Source organism: Hylaeus volcanicus, chromosome 7, assembly GCF_026283585.1.
Source record: "Hylaeus volcanicus isolate JK05 chromosome 7, UHH_iyHylVolc1.0_haploid, whole genome shotgun sequence".
NCBI lineage: Eukaryota > Metazoa > Arthropoda > Insecta > Hymenoptera > Colletidae > Hylaeus > Hylaeus volcanicus.
The window spans coordinates 9697768-9711998 of NC_071982.1; the positions used below are offsets into that span (position 1 = coordinate 9697768).

Below are 14231 nucleotides of genomic sequence, written 5' to 3' on the forward strand. Positions count from 1 at the left end.
TCATAGAAGACTGTTGCAAATTTGTTAGTTTACAAATAATTTATTTGGAAAATTTGCAAAATCGCAAAAGTTAATGCAATGTGTTACTTCGTAACAAATTTGTTTGCAGATATTCGAGAACCGAAATAAGATAAACAAGTCTATTTTCTTGACCGTAGACTAAGAAAATATTCATTGTTTTTACATACTCCGTACGTATTTGTATTATGTCTTCTCGTACCGAAACAAAATGCTATGTATGTTAGTTCAGTTTGGAGTGAAACCATTTCAGTGTTCTAAGCTGGAGCGAAATTCACTATTTCGCTCCACAATGAATTACGGTTCAAACAATTTCGCTCCAATTTTACTTCGGCTCCAATTTCGCTCCAAAGAATCAATTCACTTCCAATTTCACTCCAAAGATTTCGGTTCTTGTAACCGAACAAACAACTACGAACCGGTTCAGTCATGTGAATTACGTTTCGGTTCACATCCCTGCTTAAATCGAACGTGGAGTCAGGACCGACGTTAGGAGGGGGGCGCAGTGATGGGCAAAACCCTAGGATTCGAATAAATCTGAAGTTTGCCAACATGTTTGTCTCGTTTCCTTCTTTGGAAAATGTTCAAACATGTCGGCAAATTTCAGATTTATTCGAAACCTAGGATTTTGCCCATCACTGCCGGGGCGCCAGATTTTTTAGGGCCTCGCAGTCCGGTGCCCCTAGTATATGAATATACCGATATACAGTGTGTCCTAAAAATGTAACACCTTGAAATTTTTTAGCGAAAATGTCCGAGGCTCGTTGAGGAGATAACGGAAAACCCCAACCAATCAGAACGCGAGTATGCCGGTGGAGCGTAGCTACGCGCTAGATGGCCGCGCTCATACGCTACCGCGAGCGCTTCATCGGCATACTCGCGCTCTGATTGGTCAGTGTTTTCCGTTAATATCTCCTCAACGAAGCCTTGGACAACATTTTCGCTAAGGAAAAAATTGTTTCAAAATCACCCCCCCGAACCACCCCTTTCAAGGTGTTACAACATTTTTGGGACACCCTGTATATACCCCTGAAGGGGCGCCACGATAATCTTGCCCGGGGCGCCAATATTGCTAAAACCGGCCCTCCGTGGACGACCTTAGATATATGCATGCGTGGGCATTCTCATAAAAAAGCAACCGAACCAACCACATACAATCACACATGCGTATACATTGGTCCATTAAAATGCGATAACAGTAAAATTACTATGATTAATCAAACAGAAATCTACATACCAGTATTATCAGCAAATTATTACAAGACTACTTATACCACTCGATGCATTAATACTAAAATTCTAAACGTGACTCCAAAAACATCTGAGCACATAACCTAATTAACTTTTGGGGAAACATACGACTATCAACATTGCGCTAACCGAACATAATGAAGATGTGATCTCACCGACAAGGTAACATTTGTCAAATCTACGTAATGTCATAATATTTTATATCTAAAAGGACAGTGTAATGGAAAATCATTCAGTTCGTATAAATTATGCTCTAACACCTCGCGACACAGAACAACCGTTAATACATGATAGCCAAACTAAACAATACACAGACAACAGTAAAAAGCGCGAGGAAGTAATTGTATTAACGAGCGAAGCAAAAGGTGGGTTGTTTAATCCCAGAGCATTGCTATTTTTAACATTATGGTACTTCTTCAGTGGGTGTACTCTGTTCTTGAACAAGTACATTCTGTCTTACATGGAAGGAGATCCTACTGTTTTAGGTAAATAAATAGTGCAGTAATATTCAATTAAATTATACTTATATAAATTGTTCATATGGTTAATCCTCCATTAAATTTATAATTACGCTTTGCAAATGACTATTCGCCATACCAAGTAGACATTAATTTGTTCGAATAGGCGCCTGTCAAATGTTAATGACAGCTGTCTGCGGATTTATACAAATGTATTTTCCATGTGGAATGTACAAAGCAAGTCCTAGATTGATGAGACCATCAGGTTTTTATAAGCACATGATACTGGTAGGATGTACAAGATTTACAACGGTAGTACTAGGATTAGTATCGCTCAATTATGTAGCGGTGAGTTTCACGGAAACTATTAAAAGTAGCGCACCACTTTTTACCGTCCTCATTAGCAGATATTTATTAGGTAAGAGACATAACTAATATTTTTTGTATATCTAAGTTATACACACTTTTGTACAGCGAGAAGCGTTGTTTAATTGAAATAGTGTTTCTAAAAATAAATTTAAAAGTAATTACAAATGTCCAAACTTTACTTTTAGGAGAACATACAGGGTTATATGTAAATTTATCTTTGATTCCTGTAATGGGTGGTCTAGCTCTATGTTCAGTGAATGAAATCAGTTTTGATCTCAGAGGGTTTGTTGCTGCTATGGCCACAAATGTAACGGAATGTTTACAAAACGTTTATTCTAAAATGTTAATCAGTGGTGATAATTTTAAATATACGTGAGTATTATATCAATATATATATTGATATAAATTGTATAAAATTATACTTTATAATACATCTTTCTTAATTATATTACTTTCCCTTAAAAGTAATTATAATATATACGTAATTACAGGCCAGCGGAGTTACAATTTTATACCAGTTTAGCTTCAATTGTGGTACAAATACCAGTGTCAATTTTATTAGTAGATTTACCAACACTTGAGCATTCCTTCAGTTTTAAATTATTCATGGCATTCCTCCTTAATGGAGTCTTCTTCCATTTTCAAAGTATCACTGCATATGTACTTATGGATTATATCAGTCCAGTAACACACAGGTGTCCTTCCAAATTATATTATAAAGTAATTATATATTCGAGTATTCTGACTTAAGAACTAACCATTAAAAATACTATATTTTATTACAGTGTTGCTAATACAGCCAAGAGAGCATTTTTAATTTGGCTCTCTGTTTTGTTATTTAACAATCCGGTAACTGGTTTATCGGCTTTGGGAACATCCTTGGTAATAGCGGGAGTATTATTATATAATCGCGCACAAGAATATGATAGGTTAAACAAAGCGAAATTACGATATAATTCGAAAGTTAATTTACAGTAATATAATTCTAAAATCAATAAGAATTTATATTCAATAAAAATAGGTGTTTGCATCAAGCACATTGTCATTAAACTTAAAACAAATTTAGTAATAATTTTTATAATGATATATTTTATTCATTATGGTGACGAAATGTTTGCAGTCTCAATTAAAATACGAAAGTGAAAAATGTATCTTGCATTCTAGATGCATTTTATAATATAGCTTTAATTGAAGACATGACGGTACAAATGAACATGATCATAACAAGTTGTATTAAACATTAAATATAACATGGGAAAAAAATAAAGGTAATGTAAGTAATTTTTGAGCAGTGCAACTCACATATGTACAAATTTATTTATGTATAATCTATAACTGACTTTTGTTATATATATATAGTATATCGGCACATATATTTTAAAATATTTTCTTTCATTATGTTAAGTAATTTAATAAATTACAATTGATTTAGTAATAGTAGTTCATTCGTTTTCATTCATAAATTAGGTTAGGCTTGATATTAGCACAGCTAAACCTTTCCTTCTATACCATCCTATACATGTACTGTTTCTTTTCTTATCGTGTAATAAGCATTATTATAATTATTATTATAACTGTTTCTGATGCATAATTTACTTCAAAAACTTCAATATATGATTATCACAAACCCTTTTTTAATTTTAGTTTCAACTGTACGAGATTTTGCTGAATATAAATTACATAAATATATATTATATATAGATAATTAGGAAAATAAGTTTTTTCTTCAATAAGAAACTATTTTGGATCTAGTTCTTTCATGTGAAGTATCAGTAACCCTTTGCACTCACAATTGCAACAGCATAAGTCGTATTAGAGTGCGACGGGTTAATATTATTATGTAGGAATGTTAAAATTTAAATAATAAATTTTTTCAAAACGTCAAGTTAACCGTATAAAAAGTAACAATTACAATTGTACACTATTGATAACTCCTCGTAGAGCTTATAAAGTTCCAGTGATATTAATGCACTGTTCATTCGTATTATTCTCACTGATTAGTGTGTTTATTGACAAGCTTTAAGAGCTTGATCAAGATCAGCTAAAATATCTCGTTCTGTTTCGAGACCAACAGACAGCCGAATTAATTGATCATTAATGCCTAATGCTGCTCTGACTGTTTCAGGAACTGATGAGTGAGTCATAATGGATCTACACGAACAATTTAAAAATAGAATAGATGTTTTTATATATATTATAACAAAGTATTATTTACTTACGGCAATTCGGCAAGGGATTCATAGCCACCAAGTGATTCTGCTAATGTAAACAATTTTAGCGCCCTCAAAAACTTCCTACTATCGCCTTTAAGATAAAATGAAACCATTCCACTATAACCTGATGTTTGTCTAAGACTAAGCTCATACTGTGGATGAGAAGGAAGATCTGTAATTGAATTCAAACCTTAATAAGAGAATGAAGTAGGTCTACCATGTGATAAACTCAAAAAATTTTGTTCCAACTATTTAAATACTACTAAAAGTAATATGATATGACACATAAATATTATAAAAAAAGCAGTATTTTTTATACATACACGGGTGAATTACTTTCTCTACGTAAGGACTAGACTCCAAAAATTTGGCAACTGCTAATCCATTCTTCATATGCTGCTGCATTCTAAGCTCTAATGTTTTTAGACTACGGTTAACCATAGCACAGTCAAAAGGTGATGGTACAATACCTAAGGCTGAAATAAGTTAAAAATAAATATTAGCTTTAAGCAAATACAACAGAAAATTGTATAAATTACCGTTTTGTAAAAATCGAAGTCTTTTTTCAATATCATCTCTATTTGTAATTGCTGCACCCATAATAACATCCGAATGTCCATTCATATATTTTGTTAGGGAATATACTACAATATCTGCACCTAATTCTAATGGTTTCTACAAACAAATACATCTATTGTAAGTTACTTAATTATACTATAACAAAGTATTACTCACCTGAAAGTAACATGTTAGAAAAGTATTGTCTATCACTGTGATAATTTCAGGATCTTTTTGTTTGATTAAATCAGTTATTGCCTTGATATCAATTAACTTAAGTAGAGGGTTAGTAGGTGTCTCGAACCAAACCATCTAAAAGTAAATATAAACGTATATATATATTTAATTATTAACTTTAGCTAATACACGGTTACTGAATTATCGCAAATTATATTCAAGACTTTTTCATACCTTTGTATTTGGTTTTATAGCAGCTGCAACATTATTTAGATCTGTCATATCTACAAATGTTACTTCAATATTATGCAAGGTTAAACATTTTTGAAAATAGCGGTTCGTCCCACCATAGACATCATCTCCAGATATGATATGTTCTCCTGCTTTTAATAACGAAGCAATTGTTGTTAGTGCACCTAAACCAGATGAAAAAACCATTCCATGTTTTCCATCATCTAAAGCAGCTAAGCATGTCTCCAGAACACATCTTGTAGGATTACCACTTCTCCCATATTCAAAACCCTAGAATGTTAAATAATAACAAATAACATAGATAATAGGAAAAATATAGTAGCATGTACAGTGATGAGCATAACTGTACCAATAACCACAGATTTTGTATACTTTATTTCATATCGTTATTAAAATTAAGGTATACAAAACAAGAATTCAATATAACAGGACATTTTACATTATTTAATGTAATATAAATAACTTTATAAAGTTGTGGATGTGTTATTGTTCATTCGCTTGTAATAAAGAATATTCTGTTGATTAGTTTTGCACGATATTTTTAACAATTAATTTTCTACTTTTAATAACTTACTAAGAGTATATAGTCTGTAGTCCTGTAACTTTTAAGACAACTTTAATTCATTAGGTATACTTTCTGAAAGATTCCAACAATAATCAGGATAAATTTTCTTCTATAATTCAGAGATGGATGATGGTGGTGTTTTGTAACATTTTGCACTTTCTGTTTTAATAATCCTCACAGATTCTCGATAAGATTGAGGTCAGGGATGTGTGCAGGCCACTCCAGTACAGAAAATGTTTGCTCTTTAAGTTTGGACACTTTTCACAGTATGTTTTGGATCTCGATTGTGTTGGAATATAATTGCTTCTTCAGGAAATGTAATATTTTCTATTGTATCCAGTAAATTCTTTTGTCAAATGTCTTTTTAGGTATACTGGTTTATTATTCCTTCTATTCTATGTAATTAGCTAATATCGAATGACATCATGGACTCCCAAAGCATAGTTGATCCATCTCCATGTTTTATTATTTGGTTGATGTGATTCTCCTTTTCAAATCCAATACCAAGAACGACTATCTGAACTAATTTCGTTTATTTTTGTTTCATCTAACAAAATAACACGTTCCCATTCGGAAATTGTCCATTTTCTATATCTTTTTGCGTATTTTAAACGCAACTTAATATTCTTTTTAGATAGCATTGGCTTCTTCTTTTTGGTTCCTCTAAAATCATGTCTTGTAAGTGTTTTTTGAGGCATCTCACTACTTATTTCTGTATTTACATCACGTTTCTATAATTTTGCAGCCATACTTGCAGATTTTACTTCATTAGTGATAATGTAACGTACAATTCTGTTTTTTTTAATAGGTGTCAATTTCTTTGGTCATCCTCCAACTGAAGAAAATACATCTACACAACAGTTTAACGTACCGACAAGCCATCATTTACAAGAGAAATGGTTTCTTTAATAATATTATGAGAAGTTGGTTTAACTTTCAATTTTGAAAAGTTTCAGTACTTCTCTGTTTCAATAACAACAGCAAACTGACCATTAAGTTGTATGAGCTTACAATGTAAGCACTGCTACATTCAGAGAAATTATAAAAGTAAATATTTATATTTCAGACACTGAGTTTGCACAACATGGGGCAAAATTGTATAAGTGAATATTCTTTGTTACAGGCGAATAACCCATCCACAACTTTACAAAATTGTTTATATTACATTAAATAGTGCAAAATGTTCCTGTGATATCTAGTTTTTGTATACATCAATGTCAATGACAATATAAAACTAATTATTCAATATCTGTGGTTATTAGTACATTTATGCTCTTCGCTGTAAAATAGTTATCAGAATTCTAATCCTTTTAAGTAGAAGTGAAAGTCTCCATCAGCTACAATTGCTAATAATTGTTACTTATTAGTCCAATTGATATCAATTGCCTCTATTACAAGTGTATGTATCTTTTACTCTTAAAGATATATTTAATATTAACAGGAATTCAATACATATTGTACATTTGTAAAACAATATCAGAATTTAATTTGTTATAAAAAGTAACTTTCCAGTTAAATATTAAATAAAAAAAGAATATTAGGTCACTATGGAGCTATTGAATTTAATAAAATTTTGATGAAAAACAATAGAATTACTAGATTTCTAAAGTAAATGATCTTACTCTATGTTCTCCAGGTCCATCCTGATGAAAAGTAGTTGACATTACAATAGGAGGTACCACTGAACAATGAGTCCATTGTAACGGGCTTTGTCCAGCATGTATAGCTCTTGTTGAAAAGCCCTTATCCATAGACATTCTATTGAACACATTATAATATTTCATTAAAAATAAATATAATTTACTTAAAAGTTTAAATATTAGGTACCAGAAAAAGTTTGTGCGGTCTATTCGTTAATTGTAACTATATATCTATTTCGTGTGGTAATTGGCAACTGTAAGTAATGAATTGGTTTCATTTTAAAGCTTACTCTTTGTAATTGGTATGCATGCTCTGTGGAGTTCAATTGTTTCGTTGTTGTGTAGCTATAGGAACAGTAAACATGGACAGCGAAAGAGTAAAAATTTGTGCTTTTATTCTTTACAAATTTAAACTTGGCAGTACAGCAGCAAATGCAGCAAGACGCATTTGTAGCGTTTGTGGGGAAGGTGCTGTTAGTGAAAGAATGGCACAGAAATGGTTTAAAAGGTTTAAAGAAGGAAATGAATCGTTAGATGACGAATCACGTTCAGGGTGTCCATCTGTCATCGAAAACGAAAAATTCATCGAGTACGTAAGTTCAAATCCAAGAAAAAGATGTTCTGTGCTTGCTCAAGTATTCGAATGTGAAGAATCTACCGCAAGAAAGTGAATTCACTTACTTAATTTTTACAAAAGATTGGGCAAATGGATATCGCACCATTTAATGGAAGAGAACAAATATTCCTGGCTGAGCATTTCCAATATCCATTTATCGATCGAATTTTAACTTGTGATGAAAAGTGGATAGAATATAATAATGTATGACAATCACACCACTGGGTTCAGAAGAGGTCATATGCAACAGTAACCATACCAAAACTGAGTCTCCATTCGAAGAAGGTGCTAATCACTGTTTGGTGGACTACACGAGGTATCGTTCACGTTGCTTTTCTTCCACGTGGCAGACTATTACTGCAGATATTTATCACAAAGAAATTCATGAAGTCATTGATAAAATTGATGATAAATGGTGATTATTTCGTTGAATAAACCTATGATTTAAAACAGATTTGAGTATTTGTATTTTTCTCTGAAAATCCGCACGAACTTTTTCTGATACCTAATAGAATAATTTCATTACAATTTATATATTATTAAAATATATACTCCAAAATTTATTATTATGCATTTATGTCTTTCTCTGTTAATTGTGAACAAATATTCACATTACTGAGAATTGGCAAACTCAACAGATTGTAGAATATATTACTATAAACTACATCATGCAGTTGCGACACGTGCCAACAAAAGGCTTTTTTCGTAAAATACAAGGAAAAATATTAATATAACTCATCGAATAAAACGGTCCTTATGAATTATGAAGTAGTGCTACATTAGTAATTTTAACACATTGTATTAAAATATTTATTTTTAAGAAACAAACAAGTATTACTTACGTAAATGATAAGTCGGGTTGAAACAAGTTTAAAAATGAGCAAAGATAGTATGAATATTACAACTCACGGTCAGCTAAACTATTTAAAACTTATATAGATGTAAAAAATATCGACACGTGCATCAACCGCAACGTACGCTGGTCAAATGACGATGACGACACACCGGGGATCTATGAAGCCAGATTCTGCTCCCTATCGCGCATGCGCACTGGTTTTATTGTTAGTGTCAGAAAAGTATCTACAGGGCCGACGTGACGTTTTGCGGGGACGGGTTCAAAAATTTTGCGGAGCTTACATTCACATTCAAATCCTACACTTAAACTTTACAACGAGGAATTATTTATTTACAAATGCTGTTACATATTACATATATTTTTTATAAGATGAATATTAAATAATAACACTTTGATAATTTTTGTCACTCCTTTCAATTTAATCAGCTAAAAAAGTGTCTGTATTTGTTAATGGTATCATCAGTCTGTAAAAAGTTAATCCAAATCGGTGCTTTTTAATTCAGTAATTTTCGTAGAGGACCCAGAGCCAAACCCCGAGTTGACTTCAGCGATAATCGCGGAAAAAGTAGGAAACTCCGAGACAAGGACAGAGAGGGCGATACAACAATTGCAGGAGAGACGAGGACAGGGCGATTAGGCTAGCATGATTCTTGTCAAGGATATTGAAGCAAAGAAGCAATATTTTCTAATAATTCTGGTTGCAAAATATTCCTTATACCTTGGCGCATGCCACTGTAAGGCAATTTCGTAAAGGTAATTTCTTATAGAAATTTATTCTATAAGAAAAAAAAACCATACTTTTATTATTTATAAAGTTTCAAGACCGAAATTACAAAATCGGGCATTAGAGTGGCATGCGGAGTGATGTAAAGAATATTTTAGAAAAAGAATCGTGAGAAAATATTGCTTCTTTGCTTCAATATCCTTGACAAGAATCATGCTAGCCTAATGTCCCTGTCCTCGTCTCTCCTACAACTTTTGTATCGCCCTCTCTGTCCTTATCCCAGAGTTTCCTAATTTTTCCGCAACTGTCGCTGAAGTCAATTCGGAGTTTGGCTCTGGGTCCTGCGCACCATTAAGGGTGCGCAGGAGACAAACTGGCGCCACCAACGGAAAGTAGGTGAACTACTAGATAGTTTTTCCCGTTTTTCAGGCACAATAATGAAAAAAACATATAATAATTATGCATTTCGTAATCAGGGGAAGTAAATCTATCGTCTCGTCAAGCGTTTTTTGGAAAAAATTGAAAAAAAAAAAAATGTCTTGCCTTTGAACGTATTTTTAGCACGTTTCAAAAGCGAAATTGCAAAATGTGTAACTATCCCCCGCAACGGAATTTTATAAGGAACAATTTAAAAAAAAAATCAGCCGGAAAGGACGTTTCCTCGCCTCATAAAATTACATTGGTGTTATCGTTATGAAATCGAGAAGACTGATGCGCTTGCACAATGGCTTGAGTTTCACGCTCTCCACCACAGCACATCACAGCGCTGGTGTCGTCTCTCCTGCTGCTGGTGTGCCGATAATCTAAAAATGCCTTTCAGCATGGTTCAGTACCGTACTAAGAGTATGAAGCGCCCGAGCTTATATATTTTACTTTTGCATATGTATATGTATTGTGACGTACCTCGCGTGGGCGGCCGGGAAAGCCGCTACTCGACACGCTCGGTCGCACAATTCCAACGGACGAATTTATTTAGAAGAATTGGGCGCCAGTGCCAAGTGTACGTGTCCGTTACTTTCGTCCTTCCGGCTGCTCTACGGAGAGCGAAACTCAGGGGAGGTCGAAAGGGGGGAAATAAACTTTGATCCGCGTACGTTTAATCGGATTTCTTTATTTAATTGAAACCAACGGGGGGGGAATTCCGCGGTACACACACCGTCGAGGAAAGGGTGTGGCGACTACGCGCCGAAAGGGATACGCGATGCGGAATTCCTGATACAAAAAGAAAGTATCCGACGGAAAGAAAACGAATACCTAACAGGCGCGACTTAACTCTATAGGGGGCCACGCAAACAAATAGTCCGCCCTAGAATCAAATACAATCGAAGAACGATTACGCCGGGAATTAACGGTTTCGCGTTTCGAAGGGGCCCTCTCCTTCGAAACGCAGCGCGTTCTCAAACCGCGCAAGGTCACGCGGGAGATTCGCGAAACAGACAGAGGGAAGTCTAACGGAGTTCCCTCCGCTGGTGGTCCTGTCGCGGACGAAAGGGGTGCTCCGGAGCACGCTCGCGGACACACACACACGATCCGCACTCTCGCATCCACGCACGCCACAAAAGGAAACCCAACCAGTGGGCCTATCTAAATCTCCCCGGTCTCTGGATTCCAGATCCCTTGGCGGTCCTCTACTGGGAATGGTGGCGGTGCTCCCACACACACACACGCACGGGATTATAGGAGGAACTTTTACTTTACGTCACAGGGGCGGCTCGCTCAGGTGTCCCGTGTCCTGTCCTCGCTCGCGGTTAACCGTTAATTTTCCTATCCCAAATCGATCGCTCATCGATCGCGCTCTTCTCGCCGCCAGCTCGCGGCTCTCCCCACCCAGAGCTGTAGGGTCTCCTCACGATGTGCCACCACCATGGCATCTGCAGGTTTCCCCTCGTGGCAGCGTCGAGGGGCGATGGCACTGGTTTTCTTCGCGAGGGTGGTTAAGTCCTCTTGGTGGTGGCCACACCGCTATCCTGGGGTTGAGGACACGACCGGCGATTGGCCGCGCTCACGCGAAGACGCGGCTCTATCGCGGAGGGGTGAGGGGGCGCGAAAAAAAGGGGGGCTCTAGTGCCCGCGGTTCACTCATCCCTCCACTCTCGCGGACCACCTCCGACCTGGGGTGTCTGACGAGGAGGGAGCGTGGCCCTTCCGGGGGTCAGGGTGCCTTCGTGACGAGCAGAAAAAGTCTGCCCCGTCACAGTATTCAATATTATATTGTTAAGAAACGTCATGTATATGTTAAGGTTGTTTATATTGCATTGCAATTAATTGATACAGAATAGTCTGTTACGATAATTTCAAAGTACTAAATAATAAAAAACTGATATGATATTTATAATATGGTACGAAAATAATAAAGTACTAATTGTTATTTGTGGAATGTAATGATAGTATGCAATGTAAAAAATATTGTATAATAAGAAAGGTAAAACGTTTATGAACATTATTTTTGAATATACGTAATTACATAAGAAAAAGCACACTAACACAGGGAAGGCATGGATGTTGCAATCGCTTTTGCAACGACACCCTATGGGGGTCGTAGTACGCATGTAGTACTGCAAAACCATTTTGGCTTTTTTCAGAATGGGTGTTTGTTTTCGATGTACAATAAAAGCATCTAGCAAGGTTCGTTGAACACATTAGTAGAGTATTAGGTTGTAACGCTGCTTGACCCCGGGTACGAATCCCGATTGATGTATTTTTTTTTTATTTCAATTTTCTATTAGAAATATACTTTTTGGATATCATGTACTATATACTGCATATTATATATTACCTTGCGCATATTTTAAGGTTGAAATTAATTTTTTAACGTAACATATCATCCCGGAATACCTACTTGCTGTAGGTGAGTAAGTCTTTACAACGATTTTTATGTTTGGTCGTAAGTTTATTTCGTTTTATCGTGACAGTCACATGAAGGAAGGTTTGAAAGTTTAAAAATGGATAGTGATTCTGTGCGTGCAAGATGTTTTGAAGAAATAGTCACCGATAGCAGAGTATCCAAGCGTAAAGAGGACAGAATGTGTGTAATGTTTTCTCTTTCTCTGGCATGTGTATTCTCCGGAATACTACTGTTAGTTGTACATGTATACGTTCCATTCGTTCGATTTTACTAGTGTTAAAATGAGAAAGCATGTTATCTTCTATCATTCTCCAAAATATAACACCCGTGCTCGAGCGATCACTTTATAGTTTGCCGCTACACCGAACCCCCTGTGTTTTGTCTACGGGTTCCTTCTCGTCACGCTCGAGAACGGTCAAGCCGAATATACCATAACTGTTTCGAAATAAGCAACTCGCCGGTCCCGATCGAATTACTTATTTCGAGACATTGCTGTACTTGTTTCTATTTGTATAATGAATTTTAATATATTCATCTCTATTCTACATAGATATGCTTGGTACGCATCATGGCTATCAAAAAATCGAGTACATATCATTAACGTAAATCAAGCGGTATTCCCAGTAGAATTAAATAAACAATTTTGCAGTTGTGAATCTAAAGCATTCATTCGATGTACATGGTGATTAAAAATTTTGTTTTCACTGCTTTTTCGAAAATTATCACCCAAGTTCATGTACATCATAATGGAAATTGTTTGTTTTAAAAAATATATCGGAACATTTGTAAGAACGATAGAATAAAGGCAAATACAAATCGCCGCGTATAAAATACAATGTTCTTTTATTGCGGAAAGCTCTGCTCGTATCGAAGGCTGGCAACGAAGTGACTTTCCGGTCTGAGAAAATCTATCCCTAGCCTCGTCAAGGAAGGCCTTTTTAAAGGGCCTCCGACATTGTCTTTGGTCGGGCCTCGCGTCGCAGCGTCGCGCTCTGTCGTCCACGCGCGCCTGGCCCATATCTTCGTCTCCTCGGCATGGGGCGGTGGACAATGTATTCCGCTATTCCTTACACTCGGCCAGCCTGCATTTTCGCTTGTCCTCAAGCGATGTCCTCCTCGTCTCGGCTAGCCTTTGCTTACGTCATTTTCTGTAACACAAAAAATCAAAGACTGGCCTGAGTATCTAGCCGGTTTTTTGATGTTGGCCAAAAACTTTCCGTGTAGACCTTTGTCTTATTAACAAAAAGGTCCCTCTACAACTATACTCCCCTTTTCTAAGAAAGCCCACGATTATTCGGCCTTTCTCTCTTTTTCCATGACGACGTAGATAACGCCGTTCAGCTGTCGACCACTCAAAGCGATGCCTCGTCGCAAGACATTCGCGACATCCTTGGATCTCCGTTGACGTTCACGATTTTGTCCTTCTGTTGCTCAACTGCAACTCTGCGTGGCCTCTCGCTGAATCCATACAATCACGTAATGGTGCACCACACCATTATCGTGATATCTCTTTCATCGTCATCCGATAGCGGTTAGACATCACTATCGGTCTGACGGCATAACATGGGACCACTCGATAGTGGCTGCACACCACTATCCCTTTAGTGATCCCCCTCATTATCATACAACGGTGATCACACATCACCATTGTCATGATAGCCAAATCTTGTACCATTCGATAGCGGCTAG

At 36.0% G+C, this 14231-nt stretch overlaps 2 protein-coding genes across 3 annotated transcripts; one reads left to right on the top strand and one right to left on the bottom strand.

Moving 5' to 3' along the window:
• Nucleotides 1-1128: 1128 nt before the first annotated feature.
• Nucleotides 1129-3536, top strand: LOC128879820 (solute carrier family 35 member E2A-like). 2 transcript variants are annotated; one of them, XM_054129332.1, is made up of 5 exons: nucleotides 1129-1754; nucleotides 1894-2145; nucleotides 2282-2468; nucleotides 2588-2816; nucleotides 2882-3022. In XM_054129332.1, exons 1-5 carry the CDS (start codon nucleotides 1490-1492, stop codon nucleotides 2888-2890), a joined length of 942 nt encoding a protein of 313 aa, XP_053985307.1. In that variant the 5' UTR covers nucleotides 1129-1489; the 3' UTR covers nucleotides 2891-3022. The 2 variants fall into 2 exon arrangements, with proteins under 2 accessions (XP_053985307.1, XP_053985306.1); XM_054129331.1 differs by having other exon boundaries at nucleotides 1130-1754; nucleotides 2588-2791; nucleotides 2882-3536.
• Nucleotides 3537-3672: 136 nt separating this feature from the next.
• On the bottom strand, nucleotides 3673-9119 carry LOC128879819 (putative cystathionine gamma-lyase 2). Its single transcript, XM_054129330.1, has 8 exons — nucleotides 8960-9119; nucleotides 7484-7619; nucleotides 5279-5566; nucleotides 5045-5179; nucleotides 4849-4984; nucleotides 4633-4785; nucleotides 4316-4481; nucleotides 3673-4247 (listed from the first exon to the last, which is right to left on the bottom strand). Exons 2-8 carry the CDS (start codon nucleotides 7616-7618, stop codon nucleotides 4103-4105), a joined length of 1158 nt encoding a protein of 385 aa, XP_053985305.1. The 5' UTR covers nucleotide 7619; nucleotides 8960-9119; the 3' UTR covers nucleotides 3673-4102.
• Between the last annotated feature and the right edge of the window lie 5112 nt (nucleotides 9120-14231).